Here is a 25,440-nt window from a genome sequence, read left to right as displayed (position 1 = left end):
GACGCTTTGGTGACTTTGACCGAATGTGGTTAATTTAGAAAGTAATTGTGTCATGCATGCGTATAAGTTTGATGCTCTGACTTGCATGTCCAATACATCACCCTTGGCACTGTGGATACTGCAGTATAAAGGCTAAGGTACCACACAAATGATTTAGTTGATTCACCATAACATATACACAGCAGACACTAGCCTTCATTTATTGGAAAAAGTATAACCCATGTGCTCACACTGTCTTGTGTGATGAGGGGTGGTGCTAGAAATGTTGACCCCCCCCAATAATAATAATAATGCTGGTCAACATGTTCTATGAGGGCCCTCTGTCAGTACAGGGTCTTTGAAATCGTCCCCCACTTTCCTCCGCCTAGTGTGACACTGCTATTATACAGTGTATAAAACTGTTTGCTGTTTAAAAAAAAAAAAGAAAAAAAAAGTGACAGGTTTGAACTTTGTATGAAAAGCTGAATGAAGATCACCCTGTGTCCAATTGGGTGAGGGACACAGCCTCTCCCATCTGCCACCTCACACTATGCGTGGCCCTGGTGACAGCTTCTCTGTCAAAAAAACGTCCAATGTAGCTGCCCCAGAGAACAAAAGTGCATTGCTACCTCTACTTAATATGCAGTCTGCGTAATATATATATATATATATATATATATATATATATGTTACCTCAAATGGATGACATGAAGATGGCATATGGATAGGAGATTGTCTCTGGGCCATGGCTGCGTCTAGCTGGCATGCCTCCAGGAAGGCACAATATCCATCAAAATCTGTCCGAGAGGCGAGCACATTTTTCTCTTGTCAGAACCACTCAGACCCCCTCCATTTTCATGTCAGACGAATCTAGCACTCCCCTCTCAACTCCTAACTTTGACTTAGATGCCCTTGCCATCACCCCTTGTGTCTTTCCTCACCAGAAATGATGGCAACCATGCGTACCACTACATCACACCAGGAAGCTTTCCGGAAATGATGCCATGACATCAAAGCATTGTGATGAAATATTGATCATTTTCAGTCTGGTCCACAGTCCTTGTTGTGGTGCTGTAAGCGTCTAACAGACATACACTGGGTGACTCCTCCATTTCCTGTTCTGCTTCCTGAATGTACTGAAATGAGATGAGTGGACTAGATGTGATCATGATGCATATTCTGAAGTTGTCATATAGCTATTACATAGTAACAGTACCCTGGTGGTAATTTGCATGATCTGATAGATTGGTTGTGGATCATCTTCCCCTGTTTTCTCTCTGTTTTCTGCGTGGCAGATGCTGTTGTAGCTCTTTGTCCTGCTCAAACATGCTTTTTTTGTTTTTTTCTCCATGTGAGTCTTGCTTAACCCTTAAAGGTGTACCGTCACACCGGCGTGACAGGAATGTTGGAAAATGAGTGTTCTAAAGAATATCTAGGTTCATTGAATTCAACATAGAATTTTAGAAACCTTGAATTGTTGCGGAACGGAATCTTATGTTAGAATGTTCAAAAACCCACACCTTTAAGCTCGCCTGACTCTCTGCACACCCGGTGTGAGGGCCTACCCCTCCTCAGCAGCTCTCCTTGGTGCTGAAGTTGCAGTGCTATTCCTCGCTGTCCCAGCAGCCCTGAGACACTTGCGCTGAGCAACACACAACTTCCTCCCTCTCCTCCTCCTCCTTCCCTCCCCTGCATGCCCTTGTTCCTCAAACCGCTGAAAGGACAGGAGAGGAGAGAGGCAGGAGGGTGTGTAACTGGCGGTATCCACACACAGCCATGGCAGTTCCTTATGCAGAGGGGAGAGAACTAGGAAGTGTTCAGTCTTATCTTGTTGAGTCATTGGACTGGATGACAGCACAACTTGTGTGAAGACAGTGGGAGCACCAACTCGGATTAGAAAAAGGCTTTTGTTGGCCTGATTTGTTGTATGCAACATGCAAAGTATACCTGAGGAGATTATTATACTACTTTGATTTGCATATTAGAGTGATACCTCAGGTCATTACTTATATGTTTACCTTACTGAGCTGAGGTGAAAAGTTTTACTTTTACCTCATTCCCACTTATGAAAAACATTTATTGAATGTGTACGTGATGCCATATGGGAATGTCTTGTCCTGATTTGCTGTAATGATGTGCAATTACCAGTACCAAAAATGACATAAAATGTATATATATATGTAGATTCAGCAGCCTGAATTCTTCTGGACTGGAGGTGATTTTTGATGCATATTCTGAAGGTTTTACCAGTTAGCCTACTATGGTAACAGTGACCTGCTGCGATTATATAGGCTATGACATGTTAGATTGATTTCTGATAATTTTCCCATAATGTTGTTTCTTATGTAATATCCATTCATCAATCAATCAATCAATCAATCAATCTGTCTGTCTATCTATCTATCAGCAGTATTACTGCTGTTTTAGCTCTGTGCACTCTCTTTGCCGCTTCATGGTCTTTTGGGCCCTCACCGTCGACTTTAAGGCATCACGGCCACTGTTGTCTTCAAGGCATCTAACCCTAACCCTTGCGTGCCTTCCAGGCAGTGCTGCCTTGAAGTCGACAGTGGGGGCCCAAAATACCATAAAGCCTCTCTGCCTGCTTGTGTTTACCTACCAACTCTAACATGCTGCATGTACTGCTTTTTATGTGAAGAGGATCCTTGCTTTGCTTGCAGTGTTTTGTTTAGTGGTGATAGACTCTCTGGAGGGCTTATTCAGGAAATTGAGGCTGAGGGAGAGAGAGAGATCTCATTGACATTTTCCAGCAGTGTCTTTCGTGCACAGAGCACGCACACCTGCACAGACTTTTTAAGGTGGACCTGGCAGTATCCCAGGCAACTCCATGTCATAACTGACTATTAGGCTACTATATTGGCCAATATCACTCTGTACCAAAACTGTCAGTCTATAATTTAGTAGGCTACCTCAGGGCTGAACACAACAATAACCTGTTTGGTAATGGAATACAATGTTCTTTAAGTATGTAGCCTATGTTAGACTCGAGAGTCGACTTTAGCAGCCATAGACGGCAAAGAACCAGAATATCTTCATATTTTCATTTTAAACAGCGGCATCTCACGTCTCTGGTATTTTTGCCTCATGCATGTTGTACAAAAACAATAGGCGTTTTGAATATGAGTGCTTGGGGCACCGTCTTCGCTGAAATATGATATCTCCATTGACCAGGGGATTTTACAGCAATGTTTTTTTCCGCTCATTTAAATCGGATGTTATTTCTGTAAGACTACAGATAGGGAACAAGAGAGATCACAGAGGAGGAAAAAAACACGTGTGAGAAAATTGTCATTGGACGTAGGCTAAGACGGAAGCCCAAATATGGAGTGCTGCTGTATTAGTGGGAATACAGCACTGTGGATACCAGGAATTGAACATCTGTCTGAAAACATGACGACGAGTCTGGATAACCAGTGTCAATTCAGTTCTGTGGGTTGTTGTGGTGGGCTCTACTCTCGACGCCCAATTTCAGGCGTATAGGTGCACCCAAAAACAGGCAGACCCCAACACCATCGCCTAGCCTACACATGAATGAAAGTAAGCGAAATTAGTGCATAGAATGATGACATGGGCTATGCGTTTCGGTGATATTTTAGGATATTTTCTTTTTTTGATAACACATTGATATCTAGCCTAAGCATCGGGTTTGTCCGCGGTTACGGTAGCCTTGGCTATGCCATTTTCTCAATAAAATGGGCTACTGTATCTAGCTAGCCCAGACGACCGTTTCTCCAATAGCTTGTGCTATCATCACAACGACGTTTATAGCCTCCCGAAATCATACAGTCGACCTTTGTGGATGCAGATAAAATAGTGATATCGAGCGAATAGAGCATCAGCCACAGCCTACACGACAAGCGTCGGGTTCGGTTTAAGGTAAGGTGCTATGCGGATACACCATCTCTGTTGTGCTGGTTCGAGGATCTGCCATTCATCTATCGGTTATTGTTGGGCTAACAGCCTGCGGCTGCTTGACATTTTCGCTTCAGTGACCCATCGACTTGTTCGCTATACATTTATTTCATGATTATTTGTTATATTGAAAGAAGCATCATTGATGATTTGGTTGTAACCTAACGCGCATCTGAGTATCCCTGTTTTAGACACGCAAGGTGGCAGTTTAGGCTACACTGTATCTATTTTTGTAACAATACCCACCGCTTTTGCTGGACGAGGTGCTTTCTCTCCCTCTAAAAGCTGAATTCATTTTAAAAATGTGCTCTCACCATCTTCGATGTTGTTCGTAGGCTACTGGCTCTGTTTCACGGGTTGCGTTTGAATAGACATTGTAGGTCTATAATGCAGAACACAATGGATGGAGCCGATTTCGAACTATTTCTTAACCTGAATTCAGCAGATTTTGCAAGGCTACAGTACGAAAATTATTTTTATTCAGACCAGTGCCGCTGTAGCGCTATTATGTAATTTCGCTTGCTTATCCTATCTTTGGCTATCATTAGATCCAGTGTACATGCAGTAAGGGATAGTCGGGAAGTGATGTCTTCGAACAAAAACGAAAAATGCATTGTCTGCAGGACTACACATCTTGATAAATGGTTTTATGAGCAATATCTGTGAGCTCTCCTACTTTGTTTTGATGCATTGGTGAGAGTGCCATAATTGTAGACAGATTCATATATAGCCTATTTGCAGCACCCAGCGTATGTTCTTTTGGTCCAAAAACTGTGCCCTTTAAATGGCTTACACAGACTGTTACATAATTGCATATGCATTTTTAATAGTTCCACCGGCACACTACAGTGACACCAAACAAAGAGTCTTTTTTATCATCTTGCTTTTATTTATATAATTATTTATTTATTTTTGTCAGTGTTATTGAATGTAACACAAACAGAGACAGTAGCCTTAGCCTGAATTGTGTGTCTGTGAGAAGGTGGAGACATTATAGTCCAATAAGCATTTCAGAAGTTTCAAAATGTGTTGTCTTGAAGCTATTTTTAATTAGCTACATTTCAGACATTAGACTGATTCTTTATAGCTAAGGATGGCATATTTAACACTACTCTTTTGAATACAACCCAGTTATACCCAGCTGTTTGATTGGTCCTCGTAGTGTGTTTGTGTTAAGAAAATTGCAGTTTATTGCTTGTCATTATGGATACATTATGGATTGTCATTCTGGATACTCTGGTACTGTGATTTAACCTGGTGTGTGTGTGTGTGTGTGTGTGTGTCCCTCCACCGACAGGCTCCCAATGCTGAACATGTCCACTCCCACTGACCTCAAGTCTCCTTGCGTAACGCGGAACGGCATGGTCAAGCTGCCCCCCCAGCCCAATGGCCTAGGCTCTGCCAGTATCACCAAAGGGACCCCCGCTGCCAAGAACCGCCTGTGCCAGTCCTCCTCGGTACCCACCATCCTGCCTCCACCCAGCCTGCCCTACCACCTGGAGCCCCTGCCCACGGCAGCCTCGCTGCTGGGACCAGACCTGGACACTAGCCCCCTAACGGCCATGAAGCCCCCGTTGCGGCAGTTCCCCAAGCCCCTGATGGAGCGGCAGCTGGTGCTGGACGAGAAGGTGCTCAACCGGCTACTGTGGTACTTCACCACGGCCGAGAAGTGCATCTTGGCCCAGGTGTGCAAGACGTGGCGGAAAGTGCTCTACCAGCCTAAGTTCTGGGAAGGCGTGACGCCCATCCTGCACGCCAAGGAACTGTACACACTCCTGCCCAACGGGGAGAAGGAGTTTGTCAGCTTGCAGGCGTTTGCGCTGCGGGGTTTCCAGTCCTTTTGTTTGGTGGGGGTCTCCGACTTGGACATTTGTGAGTTCATCGACAACTATCCCCTGTCGAAGAAAGGTGTTAAGTCTGTCAGCCTGAAGAGGTCAACCATCACGGATGCAGGACTCGAGGTAACCACTACATTCATGTGTCACAAGGATTTGTTTGTGTTTCTTTCATTTATTTAGATCATACATAGATGATATTTGCACTCAGAAATGCTTTCATGAATTATAGAATGATTTTAATAAAATGTAGTAAAATCAAACCACTTAGGTCCTATAATATGATAATTATCCTGACGTCCATGTCCCTATCAGATCCAGAGGCAGTTTGATGCCTTTGTAGATGTCGCATATACAGTACATTACAAATACAAGAATGTTCTCCATTGTGTTCTTGTATGCTTGACATCCAGAATGTTCTCATTTCAATAGCCTCATTTTCATGTCCTCACCCTCATTCCATTGCGCATGTGATTGTCAGTAGCCCAACAGTGTATGGTGAGGCCCTGGAAAAGTGCCCTTGGAATGACACCAAATGGCTGGAAGGGCCCTTCAAAACATTGCTGAAACCTCTTAGAGTATTACTCTGTCCCAGTGAAAATGTGTGTTTGGCAAACATTAAGTGAATGTGTCTGAATATAAATAGATAGACCACTCAGCAAAGATCCACTTGCATTTTGTACTCAATGATCTCTGCACTCATGAACTCAATCATGATCTATGAATACAATGTTATTTGCTAATATTGAACACTCTGTGTGTGGACGTGGTTTATTTAACGGTATAGTCAAATATATAGGGGCAGTCATGGCCTAACTGGTTAGGCCTTCGGGCTTATAACCAAGGGTTGGCGGTTCGATCCCCGACCAGTAGGAACGGCTAAAGTGCCCATGAGCAAGGCACCTAACCCCCTCGCTGCTCCCCGAGCGTCGCTGTAGCAAGGCAGCTCACTGCTCCGGGTTAGTGTGTGCTTTACCTCACTGTGTGTTCACTGTGTGCTCTGTGTGTTCACTAATTCACGGATGGGATAAATGCAGAGACCAAATTCCTTGTATACGCAAGTATACTTGGTCTAGAAACTAGCCAAATAACCGCAATGCCAAAACATGAAAGTCACATATATGACATGACTAAGCATGTCCACTGTTTTTAAGGCCACTATTCACTGTCTCAGTATTATATTCTGCTACAGTATCTTATGCAAAAGATATACTTCTCAGACAGAAGTGTCTCAAAAAAATACATGTAATAACAGGGCCAGAGTTGAGTATGCTTTATCCTTGTCTTTCGTTACGTCTGTGGTTTGGAAAGGAAAATAGAACAAATACATTTTACTCTGTTAGTAGGCTACTAACTAATAGGTTCGTACAATTTTGGTAATTCTCCAGTTGATCTAGTGTAGCCTTCACTGTATTATCTTATTTGTAACAAACATGAAAAAAATGAAAATCTGTCACTGTCAGAAGAGCGTACGTACATGCCTCTGTGCAATAGCTATTCTAGGAAAGGGCTTGTGTTGCCATGGAGAATGCTGGAATTGTTAAGAGATGATGAGTGTGTGTGTGTGTGTTTGCATGTGTGTGTGTGTGTGTGTGTGTGTGTGTGTGTGTGTGTCATGTTGAAGATACACAGAAGTGCTCAGCTCTGTGGATTTTATAGGGACAGTGTCCCTCCTTGGTGGGCCGCGTATAGTCCACGTGACTCATGTCAGCAGAGGAAGACTACCAGCGAGAGAGAGACTGACAGAGCAGTGGTTGTTGAATGTCACCCCAGTTGGTTACAAGAGCTGTTTGTTTTCCGGAATGTTTGTTTTCAGTTGTGACCACAGGCCGATGCCGCCAGTGTGTTTCACGAGGCTGGGCCATCCCTGCTTATTTACAGCCCTGTTGTCCGAGTGTCCCTGTTGTTGGTCACTGTCTGTGGGCCAAACAGCACGGTGCTGTGCCAACTGGTCCCACAATCAGGAAGTGTTACAACCCTGAACTAAATGAACCTTAATGGCTTGCTGTTGCTAAGTGACTGAATCTTGGAAAAAAATGGATGACCTTTTTTTTTCTATCAGTCTTGTTAACTGGGGTTCGTGGTATCTTGTGACCTCGTTTGATTGGCTGTCCCAGCCAATCACGTGATGTAGGTCAGAATCAGAATTCCTGGGAGGCTGTGATGAGATTCCGCGTTCTGTCTCCCAGCCTGTTCACATTTTAAAAACGCCAGGATATGTGGTGTTCAGGATCGCCGTGAAAATCCCCTGCCACAGCAGACTTCAGATCAAGTTCTTTTATGTAATTAGACATCGTTGTGTAATCAACCTTGGAAGCCTCACACTTTTAGATATCTCTTGGCAAGATTCGTAATGAGGAAACAGAATAAGATGGGCTTTTCTGCTGAATGCCAGTGAGGTCTGCTTCACCCCAAAGAGCTGGAGAAATACCAGTCAGACATTTGTGTGTGTCTGCCTGCTATGTATGAAATGAAAATAAACACACATGATGGAAATTATGATCAAATGCATGTGTCTGTTGAATGTCCAGCCAATTCCTGTAGCTTGCTAACAGGATATGCTAAGTGGTTAATACCTGATCTTAAATACATCATACCCAGGTTGAAAAAGTGTGGGTTAAAAACCTCAGAAGTAGAACTGCTTGCATGCATCGTGATTTCTCTGAGGTTACGCAATGCCTCAGCAAATGAGCCCCATGGTGCTGTGCTACCGTGGATGACAGCTTGAGACAGGAAAGTATTTTTCAGAGCTAGATATTAAGGGCTTAAAGTGGAATGGGTAGGGTTTAGTTATTGTTGACATTTGAGGTGGAGATTGAGTATGCTTTGAGAAGAGAAGAAGAGGAGATGGAAACAGTGTGAGCTTTAGCCCTCTGTGCATTAGTGTGTGTGTGTGTGTGTGTGTGTGTGTGTGTGTGTGTGTTTAGTCAATTAACACCAAAAAACATTTGACACCTTTCCAAAGCGCTATTCCCGTTTTGCATCAGCAATATTGTACCTACAGGCTTACTGTACCGAAAATTAACCGAACTGTGTCTTCAAAACCGAGGTACACAACGAACCGTGATTTTTGTGTACTGTTACACCCCTAGATGTTGTGTTGAATGAAGAACACACATTTCCTGGTGAAGCTGTTTCAGTTTCAATCACAGAGCCATTCAGTAAGCACACAATATAGCAGTGGGGATGAAGATGGCTCAGGTTCAGATGGATCTGCTCTCAGATACTAGTTATTCCAGTCAAAAGGCTGTCATTTTAGTTGCAGTTGAATTGTGAAGTCTTGTAAAATCTCAGAAACGTGACTTGTGCGGTCCTAAGAAATGGATCTTGTGAATAGAGAATATTGTTTTCGTATCAAATACTTAGCACTGAGGTAGTGTTACTGGCTTTACTGTAGGTAGGTACAAGTTGTCAAAATATAATGTTATGCAGATTAGTGTCAAGTCTCAGGTTGAAGAATGATACTGAATCCTTAAGCAAGTGGCATACTCCTCCGTACACATTTACGCGCATCGAAGACGTGCATCATTGACACACGGTCACATATGTTGGGAGGCACACGAAACCCCTTAGAGCTGTGACTTGTTTTCCTCTTGTTTTTTTAATCACTGAACCAACTCCCAGTAATATCATACTAGGGATGGGCAGTAGAGCACAATACTGCAGGCTAATTTTGATACATTGAGATACAATGTGACATTCTTTGAGTCACATTTCTCTCTTCAGATATGCAAACATCTTCTTCCAAGCCTATGGTTTGAACTCTGCCTTTCTCCATAATGGTTCATCTTTTACATGTGAGCTGTCCACATTGCGGTGCATATGTAAACATGTCATCAGCGTACATTTTGCAGGATGACAAATTCTTGCCCTGGGGAGGAATTCTACCGGTATATGACTATATAAATACATTTTAGATTAGATATATTAGATATGATTAGATATTTCGGGTACTCAGAGGGTAAGGTAAATATTTACACTTTGACATAGCACTGTGCAGTTGAATATACTGTACTGAACTGTATGTTGGAGACGTTATGAGACTTGTGTGGTTGTCCGCAGGTGATGTTAGAACAGATGCAAGGCCTGATGCACCTGGAGCTGTCGGGCTGTAATGACTTCACTGAGGCGGGCCTGTGGTCGAGCCTGAACGCGCGGCTCACCTCGCTCAGTGTCAGCGACTGCATCAATGTGGCGGACGATGCCATCGCCGCCATCTCTCAGCTGCTGCCCAACCTGTCCGAGTTGAGCCTGCAGGCCTACCACGTCACCGACACGGCCATGGCCTACTTCACCGCCAAGCAGGTAGAACATGGGTCTTTTCTGGTGTAAATGAGATGGAACCAAACCCATCACACTCGTTAAGGACTTCTTGACTCTATCCTCCTTTCTGTGTATAGTGTTAAACTATTACAGGTGGAATAAGGGAGTCTAATCATACGACAAACTTAACAAATTCTTCCTCATGATCACCTACCTGTCCATTCAGTGTTTGCATTCAAAAAACTCCTGGCTAGTCAATCTCAGCCAATTAGGAGCATGGAAGGGAGGGTTGTAATTTGATTGGATGTTTAGATCAAATCTCAAGAACCTTTCATGATCCGAACAATCACAATATTATATTTATAGTTGCGTCAGGTATTGCAATATTTACTTTAACATTATGATTTCAATTTTACTTACATAAGTCTACTCTGATAGCGTTTTGTCCCCAAGCCCCTAAGATGGTACAAGACTCTGACCTCACACCAGAAATGTATCACAACTTTTCTTTATTGTAAAATGTAAAGAATCCCATTAATATCATAATGTGGCCTGAATATCGTGATAGCATGCTGTTGTCGCCACTGTAACAATTCCTATTCCCTGTGGGGAGCAAGCTACTAGCTTGCTAGCCTATTCTAGCTGCGGGAGCGTACCTATGTTTCCCGGGTCCTATGTTCCCCTCTTTGTATGGGACCGGGGAACATAGGACCCTAACCCTAAACCTGACCCTAACCCTAACCCCGAGCGGGGAACATAGGACCCGGGGAACATAGGGATGACCCGCTAGCTGCTAGCTGCTAGCCTGTTCTATCCTATCCTGGCCCATTCACATCACCCTGTCTGGTCTGTGCTCCCCAGGGCTACACCACCCACACACTGCGACTGCACTCCTGCTGGGAGATCACCAACCACGGCGTAGTCAACATGGTGCACAGCCTGCCAAATCTGACCGCACTGAGCCTGTCCGGCTGCTCCAAGATCACGGACGATGGTGTGGAGCTGGTGGCCGAGAACCTGCGCAAGCTGCGCAGCTTGGACCTGAGCTGGTGTCCGCGCATCACCGACATGGCGCTCGAGTACATCGCCTGCGACCTGCACAAGCTGGAGGAGCTCGTGCTCGACCGGTGAGGGGGATATGACATTACTCTAATCACATTAATAACATCAGCTGAAATAATGCAAAATGCCAACTACAATAATGTTGATGTTTACCTAGCAGAAGCTTTTTATCCAAAGTAAGATACACACACATGTGAACTCAATGGAACTCTTGAGTTCTAACTTTAGTGTTCCACCATCTGGTGTTTTTTCCCCCCTTGAAGCCACCAGCTGCTACATGATCTGCTGGTGCTATCTTTCACAATATTTTGAGAGAAAGTGATAGTGAAGGAGAAGAGAGTTGTAGGAGAGAGGGAAAGAATGAGAGAAATGCGAAGGAGAGGAATAGTTAATAGTGAGATTGCTCTCAATCAATGTGCCTCTTCCACCAGAACTCCTACTATATCTTTTTGTGTCTTTCTTTCTTTTTAAATCTTGAAAAGAAAACTGTAGAAGCTGGAAGAGTATTATCTGGTTCAGTGAGTGGGATGGCAGGAACCAGGGAGTCAGCGTAGGCGGGAAACAAGTACAGTATATTTGGAGAGAGGAGAAGCATCAGTGGTTCTCACATGGCTTGCTGTGAAAAGCACACACCACACCCGCGCTGTTGTGAGAAAATAACTATAGGTTGCATTAGGTCTATGTGGTGGTGTTGCGCTCCTTTGATAGAAAGATAGCCAGACGCTCATCATCGACCTGAAAAGCTTCTGTGACATATACTTTAGTCATCAACACTGCTGCTAATGGACTTAGTTTGATGCTACATTCATGTAATTTATGTAGAGCCATACTGAACATTTAACATAAACTGTGGATTAATCATCACGTCCCAGTTGATGAGTTGTAAGAAAATTAACATTTCCAAAATGGAAATTAAGTTTGGATTTCTTTCTCTGTAAACCCATTCAACGCCCCTTTCTAAGTCTGAATCGTTTTCATGATACTACATGTACAGTAAGTGTGAGAAGAATAGTGAAGAAGGGGAATCAAGCATTCAACAAAACAGACAGCGAAATCTGGAAAAGAACAGCTATTTGACCCTTTGTCCTTTTGCCATTGTAGATTTTGATGGAAAAAGAGTTATATAAACCAACAAAACCTTAACAAATAGAGGTTATTGGTTTAAGATTATATTTACCTCAGACATACGTTAAACCTACATCCCTGAGTACAGGGGTGTTGATGTTTAACTACATATCAGAGCTTAGAAACCAACATGTATTTAGATTAAAATTTCTGCACTACACTGTTGGATAAAATTGTGTAGAAGAGTGTGGGCCAAAGATATGATTTAAAGAAAGAACAGCTGGAGTTGCTCTCTCGACACAAAACACACCTGAAAAATGCAGTAACATGTTGTAGTCATTCCTTTATTTAGTGTGTGTGTGTGTGTGTGTTTGTGTGCTTGTGTGTGTGTGTACTGTGTGTGTGTGTGTGTGTGTGTATTTTCTCTACTTAGGTGTGTGCGGATCACTGACACTGGATTAGGCTACTTGTCCACCATGTCTTCTCTTCGAAGCCTTTACCTGCGTTGGTGCTGTCAGGTACACTAGGCCTTAACTTACAGTAAATCTCCCTCTAAACTGTTGGATGACCATATCATCCACATCTCACTCTGTCCATCTTCATTTTACCCTTTCACCCTTGAATTATACCTGTCTGTCTGTCTTTCTCTCTCTGTCTATATACTGCATGTTTGCATACATGTGAGTCTAGCCCAGGGATGGGCAAAAATACATCAAAATGTATTTTAAAATAAAATATCAAATACCTTGATTTTAAGTGTATCAAAATAAACTACAAAATATAGTATAGTAGCAAAATATAGTGTCAGAGATGCACTCAAAAAGTCCCAACTGAACTTGTCAAGTGGTACAAAGTGGAGACAAGTCTCTGACATTGTCAATGCCCAGATTGCTTGATAGTGCACTGTGTAACGCTGTTGATCAGGAAGGATCATCACCCTTTTAGTTGGTTTTTAATTAAAGGGACAACAGGCAACATTTTCGTGTTAATTAATCATCTTCGTAAGTTGGTATATGGTTAAATGACTCATTACAGGGCGAATGAAGACTCTCTCGCCCGCCCCTACTGCCTGTAAGAAGAATATCCCACTTGCAAGTTCGGTGTATCCTACCCGCCGACCGAAGCAGGATCAGTTTACATCCTGCATACAGCACAGAGGCTGGCTAACGAAACTCTAGCGATTGTTGCAAACGTGTGTATACCCTTGACGGAAGATGCAAAGAAAAGGAAAAGAGCTTCAGACCGAGCGAGGGGGAGTTTCGTAGAGAAAAAGCATCAAGCTTGCCTGGTGTCCCTTTAACTGGGTACCGTGTAAACGCTAAATGGTGTTATATTGACGCCAAGGAGGATAAACATGAATTTTTCATTGTGTTGCTTTAGGTGATACATGGGGCAACTTGTTGAGCAATGTTGAAGGGCAACCACATAACCAGTTCCATGTGTTTTGAAGCCATTTTCTTCAAGCCAATAAAAAACAAATGACAAAATGCTTTTGTATTTAAAATACGTCATTTAAATACATCTATCATAGATAATGCCCATCCCTGCTCTAGCCCTTTCAATTTGGTCTTGGTCTGCCTAATGTGTCTCTGTCTATCTGTCTGTCTGTCCCTTTGCCTGCAGGTTCAGGATTTTGGCTTACAGCATCTCTTTGGTATGAGAAGCCTGAGGCTGCTCTCTCTAGCCGGTATGCCAGTCATCTACTCATAACTCTTTCTCTTCCTGTCAGACCCACAGAAGTAGCAGTGCTACCAAACTCTCATAGACACATTTGTGGAACAGAGCGTTCATTAGCTGCTCTGGTTTAGTTTGATATAGATATTAGGGGCTTGGCTGACCACAGTTGAATAACCTGAGGAACAGGGTTGCCAGCGGTTTCTAAGATGCTTTTAGATGGCATGTTGAGTACTGTTGTGGTCTATCTCTGGAAGAAAATGTGTTAGAATTAGGTAGGTAGGTAGATGTGAACATCATTATTAGAACTTATTTAGGAACTTGACCAAGAGCTTGACAAACTAGATGTACCGCGTAGCGGTACAAAATATGACCGCCGCTCAGTCCTGCACATCCATTCCGCGAAAATAAATCATATTAATGAATTTGTCTCCATCTTCTACTCCATTCCTCACTCTTGAAACTTTTGTGTATGCTTGTTTGAAATGTGTGTTTGCACACATTCCGCACACAAAGTAGCCTACTGGCGCTGCAAAGGTGAATAGATTTGTTTCTGGGCCAAAAAATCTGTAACATTGTTATAAAACCTTTAAAATCTCTAAACAATCACAAGTAGGGCAGTTCATCACAGTCCATCCATTGCAACTGGACTGATGAAAGGTACACCTGTAGGCTACATTGTATTTGGGAAAAGCAGAAGGTAGCAGCATAATGTATTTATTTATTTATTATTAAACAAAACAATCCCTGTCAGTTCCATGCAGTTTTCAACAGCTATCAAGAAGAGAGGTCATGTCATGGATTTTTGTGAATGTTTCTTCTTCTACATATGCATACGTTTAGTCATCTAGTTCAAATGATATTCAGCTTTATTGTCAATGCACAAATGAAATACCAGTAGTCTAAAACAAAATGCCGTTTTTCCCAGTGGTGCAAATAACTGACATGTCCAAAGGGCCTTCATGAAATGCGTTGCGAGACTGTTCATACACATTTTAACGGGCAAAGTTGAAGAGCTACTCTCCGTTATTGTTTGTGCAAATAATATGCTGATTCATGTTCCCTTGCATTTTGCAACCATGAGGTCAATGGTTAAGCTCAATCTTTTGACGCAATCTTTTGATTTTCACCCAGCCTAGTCCATGGTAGGTGCCCGATAGAAATATTGTTTAATTTTGCGATTGAGATATCCACGCACTGGCGCCCCCCCTGCGACGTGTTCGCCCCCCGGTTTTAGAGCTATTCTAAATGCAAAAATGCATAGAGGGAGTTATGACAAAACCGTGACTGTTAACAAACTATAAGCTATATAAGGTAGGCCCTATGCTAGGCCTATTACACAACACAAATTGTCGCTAGGCTATGCTGGCGACCCAAATAAAATCTCCGTTGGAACCAATGGCTTACACCTTACAGTATCAAGCTGCCACCTCTTGGCGAAAAAGTTAATAGTTTTGCATATCAGTAGTAATACATTTCACGTAGCTGTGAATCACGGAAAGGGCGAATGAAGTGGACACTTCTAAACGGAACCCAACCCACTGTACAGTAGCTCAAGGTCTGTGGCTAAAGCAGCCATAATGAAAGCGTTATCATTGTTTGGATACTTCACACACACGTGTTTTTTAATCGCATAGACTACAACTACCAAGCTGGAATCAAAGCACATCGACTCCCCTCTCACACCCTAAACACGCACTTCGAACAAACAAAAAGCGCCTCAGTCTCACGGAATAGCCATAGGCAAAACTGTATCTGACCCTTGTAACGTTGGTACTAAATCATTCATCGCAAAGAATGATTTTTGTAGCACGTGCAACAAATATGTGTAGGTACAGCCCTGCCCTGAATACATCTCAACGTGCGCTCTAAAACATCTGGTTTAAATGGAGATTGTAGATCATCACGGGATCATAGACAGGTTATCTTTCAGGTAGCCTATATATTTTCCATTAAAAAACCATCACGTAGCGAACGTGTTGTGGCTAACTCACTTAGCTCCTGTTAGTAGCCTAGGTTATGGTCATAAGCAAATGAGATGACAGTCGAAAGATACAATTAGTGCTGTTATCGATTTGCTTGGTAGCTTATAAACGCATTTATGGTTTTCTACAAATACATCAATAATCAAATTGGCCTCCATCACTCAACCATGCTAACGGTAACATTATTTTACCTACGTTCTGCTATTGATAGGATTAACGTAGCCTACCTGCAGTAAAAAACAAGCATGTCCGATAAACATTCTCAGATTTATTTCGGCTTCAAGAGGAAATGGGAAATATAGCTGCAAGCAGCAATGTGGGGGCCAAGCAGTGCGCTATAGCAGGAATGGCGTTGCCATGGCATGAGCAAGCACTCACAGCAAGAAGCCAAATTACACCAATGTCCTTGTGCATTCTCACAATCAGCTACCATGTCCCTCTACCAAGTTTGGACTTCATACACCAAAGTGTTGCTGAGATGTGAGCTCACTTTCTTTATTACAGCACCCCTAGAGGCCAAATGAAACCACTTTCCTTCCATGTCTTCATAATCAGCTAATATGTCCCTGTACCAAGTTTGGACTTCATACACCAAAGTGTTGCTGAGATGTGAGCTCACTTTCTTTATTACAGCACCCCTAGAGGCCAAATGAAACCACTTTCCTTGCATGTCTTCACAATCAGCTACCATGTCCCTCTACCAAGTTTGGACTTCATACACCAAAGTGTTGCTGAGATGTGAGCTCACTTTCTTTATTACAGCACCCCTAGAGGCCAAATGAGACCACTTTCCTTCATGTCCTCACAATCAGCTAATATGTCCCTGTACCAAGTTTGGACTTCATACACCGAAGTGTTGCTGAGATACAAGCTCACTTCCTGTATTACAGCGCCCCCTATGGAGGCCAAATGATGCCAATTTCTTCCCGTGTCCTCACAATCAGATACAAAGTCCCTGTACCAAGTTTGGACTTCATACATGAAAGCGTCTCCGAGATGTTAGCCCACTTCCTGTTTTGTGGCTTTATCGCCATATTTGATTGGCTGTCATGGGCCAATAAAGTGGAATTTGAAAAATCTGACAAGTATGGTTTGTGCGGCTCGGTCTGAAGATCATCTCCGCCAAGTTCCGTGAAAATCAGATGAAATTTGTAACCGCTGAAACTTTTCGTAGAGTTTGGACTAAATCCAATATGGCGGAGGTCCAATATGATGGAAAGTGATCATATCAGACGCTACCTCAATTGTGAAAATCAGACAAAAGAGTCAAGAATCACGCGCATGAACGCAAGTCCAACATTGAACTGGTGGTGGCGCTAGAGCGTTCAATGTATATACATAAAAATTGCTGTGAGTGATTGAGAAAGTGTCCTGACTAATGTTATCGAGTTTTGCTGTGTTAACTCAAAGCGTCTTCGATATGTTAGTCCACTTCCTGTTTGGCGGCTTCGTCACCATATTTGATTGGCTGTCACGGGCAAACAAACTTGAAATTGAAAAATCTGGCAAGTATCGTTTGTGTGGCTCGGTCAGAAAATCATCTCCGCCAAGTTCCTTGAAAATCGGATGAAATTTGTAACCGCTGAATATTTTCATAGAGTTTGTATTAAATCCAATATGGCGGAGGTCCAATATGGCGGAAAGTGATGGGATAGGGGTCGATGAACTCGGGATGGTCCAAGGATTCAGATGCTACCTCAATTGTGAAAATCAGACAAAAGAGTCAAGGATCACACGCATGATTGCATGTCCAACATTGAACTGGTGGTGGCGCTAGAGCGTTCAATGTATATACATAAAAATTGCTGTGAGTGATTGAGAAAGTGTCCTGACTAATGTTATCGAGTTTTGCTGTGTTAACTCAAAGTGTCACCTAGATGTTTGTCCACTTCCTGTTTGGCGGCTTCATCACCATATTTGATTGGCTGTCACGGGCAAACAAAAATGAAATAGAAAAATCTGACAAGTATCGTTTGTGCGGCTCGGGGAGAAGATCATCTCCGCCAAGTTCCATGAAAATCGGATGAAATTTCTGACCGCTGAAACTTTTCGTAGAGTTTGGACTAAATCCAATATGGCGGAGGTCCAATATGGCAGAAAGTGACGTAATAGGGGTCATTGAACTTAGGTCGGTCCAGGGATTCCAACGGTGCCTGATATGTGAAAATCGGACGCACCATTCAATGGTCACATGCGTGAATGCAATGAAACCCATTGGTGGCGCTAGAGTGTTGGGCATAGAGTTCTGGAAATTGTTGAGAGTGATCATGGGACAGTGCTGAATCAGTGTGCCAAATTTCATAACTTTAGACCCAGCGGTTCAATTTTCGGCCAGATTTTGACCTGTTGGTGGCGCTAGATGGCTGGGTTTAGAGGTCCGTAAATGAGTGTGAATGGTCAGTGGAGTGTCCCGAAACTTTCTGCCAAAAAATCTGCACTTTTTAGCCAGGCGTTCTATGGGCTGCCATAGACTCCAATGGCAGAAGTGTAATAATAGGAAAAGCTAGTAACTCAATGGGTGCCTTCGCAGCTTCGCTGCTTGGCCCCCAATTACATGTCATGCAGAAATCATCCTACCCTTAGACGTTCTCTGCGGTAAACTACTGTAGCCTACAGTCTTGTCCTTGTAGGAAGCATAGTGTCTTTCCAACCCATTTAAGATTAACTTCCAACAAAATTACGTCTCACTGCAACGATGCGCCATCTAGTGGACAAACGACTACTTATCGCCAATACTGGAAATGCAGCCATGATGATGATGATGAATATTTATTTTGGCTTTCTTTTAATCCTACTGAATTTGTAATTATGTATCGGCCGTTCTAATACCGATAGTATGTGGGTGCCTGTGTGTGTGTGTGCATGTGTATATGTGTGCACCACCATCTACAGGCCAATGAGTGTAGAGTCACTAAATGTACACATAACTTAATTTTTTAGACCCCCCCATGGATGAAATTCTACGAAACTTGGCATACCCCCAGAGAATGTCAGGTTAATCATACACATAAAATTTGGTGCAGTTCTGAACGTCTTTACTGAAGAGAGGGGCGATTAAAGCAGAATGATATTGCATTTTCATTTTTTACCGGGGGGGTGCAAATCACAAATGAGTGATTATGGGCTAAGTTGATGTGGGCCCTTGAGACCAACATACCATAAAAATTTCTTCATCCTCGGTGCCACGGTTCAGGTAGTTATTGAGGAAAAACTGCATTTTTTGGGTTTCGGGGGGCCCAGCGCGGAGGGGGAGTGGCCCCCGGGGACCAAACGAAATTTTTCCGTAAAAGTCTAGTGGGGCTACATACCCACCAAATTTCATGTGCCCTGGTGTTTCGGTGCCCCGGGTATCGTTGACCAAAATTTCAGGAAGTAGATGACGGGAAAAAAAAAAAAAAAAAAAAAAAAAAAAAAAAAAACTTTGACAATCCCTATATGACCGCTTCGCTAGCTTCGCTAGCGGCGGTCATAATTATCTGTGTTTTTCAGGTAGAAGTGTTTACAATCCTAACTGCTGATTCATTTTCAAGCAGTATAAACCTTGATGTTGAAGTTCATGAAATGAACCGGTTATCCATAACAATCTCTATAGAAAATTTCAGCGTCACTGAAAATATAGAATATAATTAAACTATTGTAATCATATACTGTAGTTTTAATCAATTATTGCAAAAAGAGAATTGATAATTTAGGATTTAAAAGTATATTGATTTCTTGAAAGGGAACACACAGCTTCAAAAATTCTGATAACATCAGGCACAAAACATTTCTTCACTTGAAGTCATGCAGCTGTGCTTTTAGATAGATAGATAGATAGATAGATAGATAGATAGATAGGTAGATACTTTATTGATCCCCAAGGGGAAATTTGAATGCATTCTCAGTGGTTACTATGAGAAGAATTGAATTTAGAAGATTGCAAATAAGTGAGCTTTTCAAAACATATTGACATACGATGTTTATTAGTGACAGACAGTATTTCTCTGGGCTATGGTATTGCTGTTTATATATCTATCGTTTTTGCCATTCTATCTGATTTTGTGTTTAACGTTGGTCTGAGTGTGTGGGCTATATTTAGAGACAGTGCCAGAGTGTCCTGTTATATCCGCTCACCCACTCACACACCGTCTCCCTTCTCCTGCTCGTTTCTCCTGACTTAGGCTGCCCCCTGCTGACCACTAATGGCCTCTCAGGTCTGATCCAGCTGCAGGACCTGGAGGAGCTGGAGCTGACCAACTGTCCGGGGGCCACGGCCGAGCTCTTCAAGTACTACTCCCAGCACCTGCCCCGCTGCATGGTCATCGAGTAGCCACCGGGGGGGCGCCGGAGTGCCGGAGAGGCAGCACACCACCACATCACCAAACTCCTTCTCCTTCAGTTTGAAAGAAAATGTAAAAAACGACAAGACGACTTAAACTGAACTTCATCCAGGACCCTAGGGGGCAGTGAAAAAAAAAAAAAAAAACAATGCGAAAATAAGCGAGGGTCTTGCGTTGACTGATGGAAGCGTGCACAGAGAAATGACGAGACGGAGATGCAGACGAGACAAGACGAGACAAGGAGTGGGGAAAAAGCAATGGCCTCAACAGACATGCGCAAAAGGGATGCTGTGTGTATAGAACATGTGACAATTCGTTCCTGAGTCTAGATTTTCATTTCGACCACTGGATAGACACGCAGGCGTTACATGCTCACACAGGCATTATACACTCAAACACATTAACGTCAGCTGAAATAACACGAAATGCCAACAACAATAATACACACATGTGAACTCCATGGAACTCTTGAGTCCTAACTTTGGTGTTCCACCATCTGATGTTTTTTTTTCCTTTTTCTCTTGAAGCCAGCAGGTACTACATGATCTGCTTATGCTATCTTTCATAATTCCATGAGAGAAAGAGTGAATGACGAAGAAGGAGAAGAGAGTTGTAGATGAGAGAGAAAGAGTGAGTGAGAGGAATCATTAGAGTGAGATTGCTCTCAATCCATGTGCCCCTTTCACCTGGACACCTCCTTTCCATTTTTGTGTCTTACCAGAAAAACAAGAAAAAAAACAACTTCAAATCTTAAAAAATAAGAACTTCAGACAAAAGGAACCGCTATGTAGATTTTCTGCGTCAGAGCTGCACGCTTACACCGCTTCTTGTCATGCAAACCTTTTTTGCTGTTACTCTCTTTTTTAAATATTATTTTTTTAAGTATTATTTTTTGATGCTGATATTTGAAATGAAGAAAAATGATGAAGATGATGTTGGAACTGTGTATGAAGATTACTGTGAAACCTTTCACCGTTAAGGGTTTGGACTAGAGAGAGATATCACGCCCCCAGGTACAATGATGGTTTTAAGCAGAGTGGACACTACCGTGCTTCGCCGACAACCCAGCAGCATTGCGACGACTGTCTGCAAGCACCGCTCGCGTCCTGAGGACCTGTTAGCCTGATAAACAAAACACATTTTTAGGGCAAATGTACCTAGAACAGCCCCACAAAACTGTGCGGCTTTTTTCCCCGACTTTGCGAGGGTTCAAAAGGGACTGTGCTGTACATACACTAGATATTATGTTGAGCTTGGCCTTTTAATGACACACAAAAAAAATGAGTTTTCATTCCAGTTTTGTTTCGGTGTCAATTTTAATTAGTGGCTTGTGTGCAGGTCTCAATATTTCAAATGGAAATGAAAGTGCAGAACTGTGTCGTAGCTTTACTTTTCTATGGTGTCGGGCTGCTGCTACTGGTCCACCACAAAGTCAGACCGAGCGGTCAGCCTGAGAGAGTATTGTCTAGAGATCAGGACGAAACACATTGAGCTGTGTGTAGCAGCATCCCACTCAGAAACATCTTCACCACAGCTTTTGACATCAGTATAGACACACACTAGGACACACACACACACACACAAAAAAAAAATGACAAAGAAATAACAAAAAAATAATCAATTTATTTTAACCCAAGGCAATTAGATATGTTTGCATTTGTAATTGTATTGGCATGTGTAAGAATTAGCTGGTCTTATTTAACATCCTGTGGTGTAGGACGTGAATGTGAACCAGAGTGCAGACAGCTCCGTCAGGCTTACCTGATCTCTTCATTCTTAGCCCTGGATCAAACCAAACGCAAATTTCCCTTACTACAGAGCATGCTCCCCCAAGATGACGTTTATCATCTCTCTGTGCACCCCTTTCGGGCATTCGGGGATCCAGAGGTGGGATCCAGAAGTCCACATGCCCAATCCGCCTCCCACTTCCTCCGTTCAAAATTAAGCTTAGTTTACGGTTGTCCCGCCACGTCACCCTGTGACGTTATGGTCCCAGTGGTGGATACAGAGGCGGTGTTGGACCTGGAGAGCTCCGCTGTTTTCAACCGAGCATTAGTGTGTACAGTACAGGCCCTACGCCTGAGCAGCAGACGACCCTTGAAATACTACAGTGCATCTTACGACAGACACTCCACATCCAGTCACCCTCCCAAGGGGCAGCCCCCCCCAAGAGTCTTCAGAGTGAATGTTGTTTACACGTGGCCCTAGGAGCTGTAGCCCCAGGAGTATACTACCTTCTACCGGCTCCCAGTCTGACAAAAGCTCGCCTGTAGCCGCAGAGAGCAAATATTATTTTAATCTGTCCTCGACTAGGGCTATAAGATCCCACCTAGCACTTGTATAAATAACATTGTTGACTGAACATGATTCTCTGAAGTGTTTGAATGGTCAGCCTCTTGCTGCTTTATATTCTGTCGTATGCTCAGGCATTGAGACATGCGATACTCTGAAGGCTTGTCGGTGTGTGGGAGAGTGCCATGACCCAGGGTTTTTTATGCCATTTCAAAACCCACTCCCACGCTTCACTCCACTACTCCATAGCCTACAACTGCAAGGTACACATTTTCTTGGTGCACATGTGTCATTTGAAGACTTTATTTATTGATGGGCTGAGTGAATCGCACTCTCATTTTTGAACTTGTTTGCTTAGAGAACTGCGTGGGGCAGTTTGATTGGGTTGAACTTGTGTGTCTGTGTGCGTGCGTGTATGTGTGTGTGTGTGTGTTTGTGTGTGTGTGTGTGTGAGAGTATTTATTTATTTATTGAAAAACCTAAAGCAGACTGCAGAGGAGTGTTGAAAGTTTGACCTCCACTCCGTTTGGTGCGCTGAGCTACGTTAGAGCCTTTGTCAGGATCCGATGATCAGGTTCAGACAGGACAGAGCAGGGAATGTCCAGCCGATCCCCGCGATTGGCTGGTATAGTTGTGCGTGTATCTTTTGTGTTTTGTGTTTGTTTGTTTTCGCTTTGCCATCCCGTCAGTTGGTTGAGCCATTTTTTTTTTTATAACGATTTTTGCCGAGCTCGTGCTGTTTGTTTTTGTGGCCCATGGTTCTGGTAGGCCCTTTGCTGATGGCCCGTCCATGGAGAAGAATGAGGCCAGCGTGCGAGTCACTCCCACTGGCCCATAACTGACCCCATGTTTTCATGACTCCGCTGTTGTTCTTTTGCCCATCCACGCCCTTTTTCGCCCTTTTCTTTTGTATCGTTCTAGAGTAAACCAGTAAGCATGTTTTACAGGTTGCTATTCTAAATTGATGTTTACCTCTATTCATTCTTTCTCTCTCTTTCTTTTTTCTTTTTTTATATGTTGCAATCCATTGTCTGGATACAGCTAGTTGATGATGGGAAGTTAAGGTCATCATGGTGCTACTAGCAGACCCCCCCAGGGTTCTACATCACATGCTGAGAGCCGTTGCTGTGCCATACCAAGACGTTCGGTGGGCTTGACCTCTATGACCTTGTGTGCTGTCGCAGCCAAGCTGAGGCTCGTTAAACAGAGAAACATGTTGCAGTATTTGCAATTACTGAGTCTCATTTTGCTTTTGTTTTTAAACTTTATTGGAAAAAAGGGAAACAGGCTTGGCTTATGAAGTGCAGTTTAATCTGAAACACATGCAGTCCTGGAGTCCATTTCTCTCCCTCTTATTCAGTACATTACAAAGTTTTTTAAAAAGCAGAGAAACTATACATGCTGTATGAATTATGTATCACTGAGACCATGCATAGTATTTGAGGTTAACATAACAAATAACTATATACACCTTTTGAAATGTATTGTTTGTGTATAAAAAAAAACATAGAATTTTCACTGGGAACCAATAACTGTTCCTGCTTTGTGGGGAATGTGTGTGAACCTTCACCAGTGTGGCAGAACATAAAATAAATAAATAAATAAATAATCATTTGTAAGGGTCCTCAAAGTACATCAGAAGCGATTCCCCTGGACGTTGAGCCCAGGGATAAGGTGTGCATACATGTACTGTAACCCAGAAGTCAGGGATGGGGAGATCTCCCCGTCATATCTGGCTGTATTCCTGCATGAGTTGATCAGTTTCCTTGTCACTGGAAATGCAGCAGAACAGAGTTACGAAGTGAATGCAAAACAAAACAAACAAAAAAATAATCAAAGAGTGGCTGTCTTAAAAGGGATGAGAAGATATGCAAGAGGTTACTAGTTTGTTACGTATTGATGACAAGAGATGCCTTCTACAGAGGCTTCAATGCTGACAAATGACTGGTTTTCATCAATGCAAGTTGGCATCAGTGATTTTTCCATATGAGGATGGCTTCAGGTCTTTGTGTGTTTCTATGTGAGCATGGGGACATGCTACATCAGTTTTCCCTCCTCTACTACAGGAAGTGGGTCTAGCGGGGGACTATTTGGGAGCCATTTGATTCTGCAGACATCTGCCTTCAGTGGCTTTCCGATGACAAATATGTTTGTGTGGCCCTAAAGTGATGGTGGCTTTTGCAGAACTAATTCACAGACAGGTCTTCAGAATGATCGAGGATTTTTACAGACCAAGTTCACATAAAAAATGGATTTCTCATTTTAAAGCCACTCCCACACCACAGCAAACCACTCCACCCCCCCACCCCCCTCCCCGAACCCCTCACCACCACCGTCACCGCAGTGAGCAACACAGCCAGCTGTCTCGTAATGAAACTCTTTTTATGAGATTACCACATCCACTCCATTCGCCATCTCCATCTACTTCTCCACCAAAGCCATCCAGAGCTCAGACCTGCAGGGCCTCTCAGCTGCCCGAAGGCTGTTCTGGAATCAGCCCTCGTAAGACAACCCCCCTGACTCATTTCCAAAGATGGGACTCACTATAAGAGAGCGGTTTCACCCTGTGAGAGGAACATTAGTGTATTTTTGTCATGGATGACTAAAATTCTTTTTTTTTAAACAACCCGGGTATGTAATTATACACTTGATACTAAATCATATTAATAGCGCTTTAACCTTTCACAGACGGGTCAGTTTGGGAGTTGTTGTCATGGAAACGCATAGCTAGGAATGCCTGGTTGAGTGACTGGTTTGACAGGCTAATAACTTAAGAAATTGTGTCTGCATAATGCTTACCATCTCTCAACTGTTATCGTTTTTATTTGAATGATTCTTTTGAAAATGTTTTTGGATTTCACAGTTGTGACATACCAGTCATGACTTTGGGCTGTTTTTACTTTTGGATTTTTTGTTTTTATTTGCTGTAAATAATTCTGTGGTGATTCATTTTGACAGAGGGATATAACAGAGGACTTTCTATTTGCTCCATCCCATGGCTGCAGTGCCTTGTCAGACGAGCGTTGTTGTTTTGAA

At 42.9% G+C, this 25,440-nt stretch overlaps 1 protein-coding gene across 3 annotated transcripts in view; it reads left to right on the top strand.

The window, feature by feature from the left end:
• fbxl16 (F-box and leucine-rich repeat protein 16) overlaps positions 1-25,440 on the top strand; it is a 31,440-nt gene extending 6,000 nt beyond the window's left edge. The window contains exons 1-8 of one of the 3 annotated variants that reach the window (XR_012982605.1): positions 3,308-3,873; positions 5,207-5,870; positions 9,807-10,049; positions 10,869-11,134; positions 12,568-12,652; positions 13,758-13,821; positions 19,954-20,742; positions 23,446-25,440. Coding sequence is in view for 2 of the 3 variants with exons in the window: in XM_076266207.1 (XP_076122322.1) it covers positions 5,214-5,870; positions 9,807-10,049; positions 10,869-11,134; positions 12,568-12,652; positions 13,758-13,821; positions 19,954-20,102 (1,464 nt within the window). In the remaining variant the exon portion in view is untranslated. Of the gene's footprint in view, positions 1-3,307; positions 3,874-5,206; positions 5,871-9,806; positions 10,050-10,868; positions 11,135-12,567; positions 12,653-13,757; positions 13,822-19,953 lie in introns of those variants that run through there. The other 2 variants (XM_076266208.1, XM_076266207.1) reach the window with 2 other exon arrangements.

Source organism: Alosa pseudoharengus, unplaced genomic scaffold (assembly GCF_046254945.1).
Source record: "Alosa pseudoharengus isolate Yale_2024_CS ecotype anadromous, Long Island Sound unplaced genomic scaffold, YU_APseudo_1.1 YU_APseudo_1.1_scf_4, whole genome shotgun sequence".
NCBI classification, from domain to species: domain Eukaryota; kingdom Metazoa; phylum Chordata; class Actinopteri; order Clupeiformes; family Clupeidae; genus Alosa; species Alosa pseudoharengus.
Note: the sequence above shows the minus strand (reverse complement) of the source record. Positions and strands in the feature narration are given on the sequence as shown.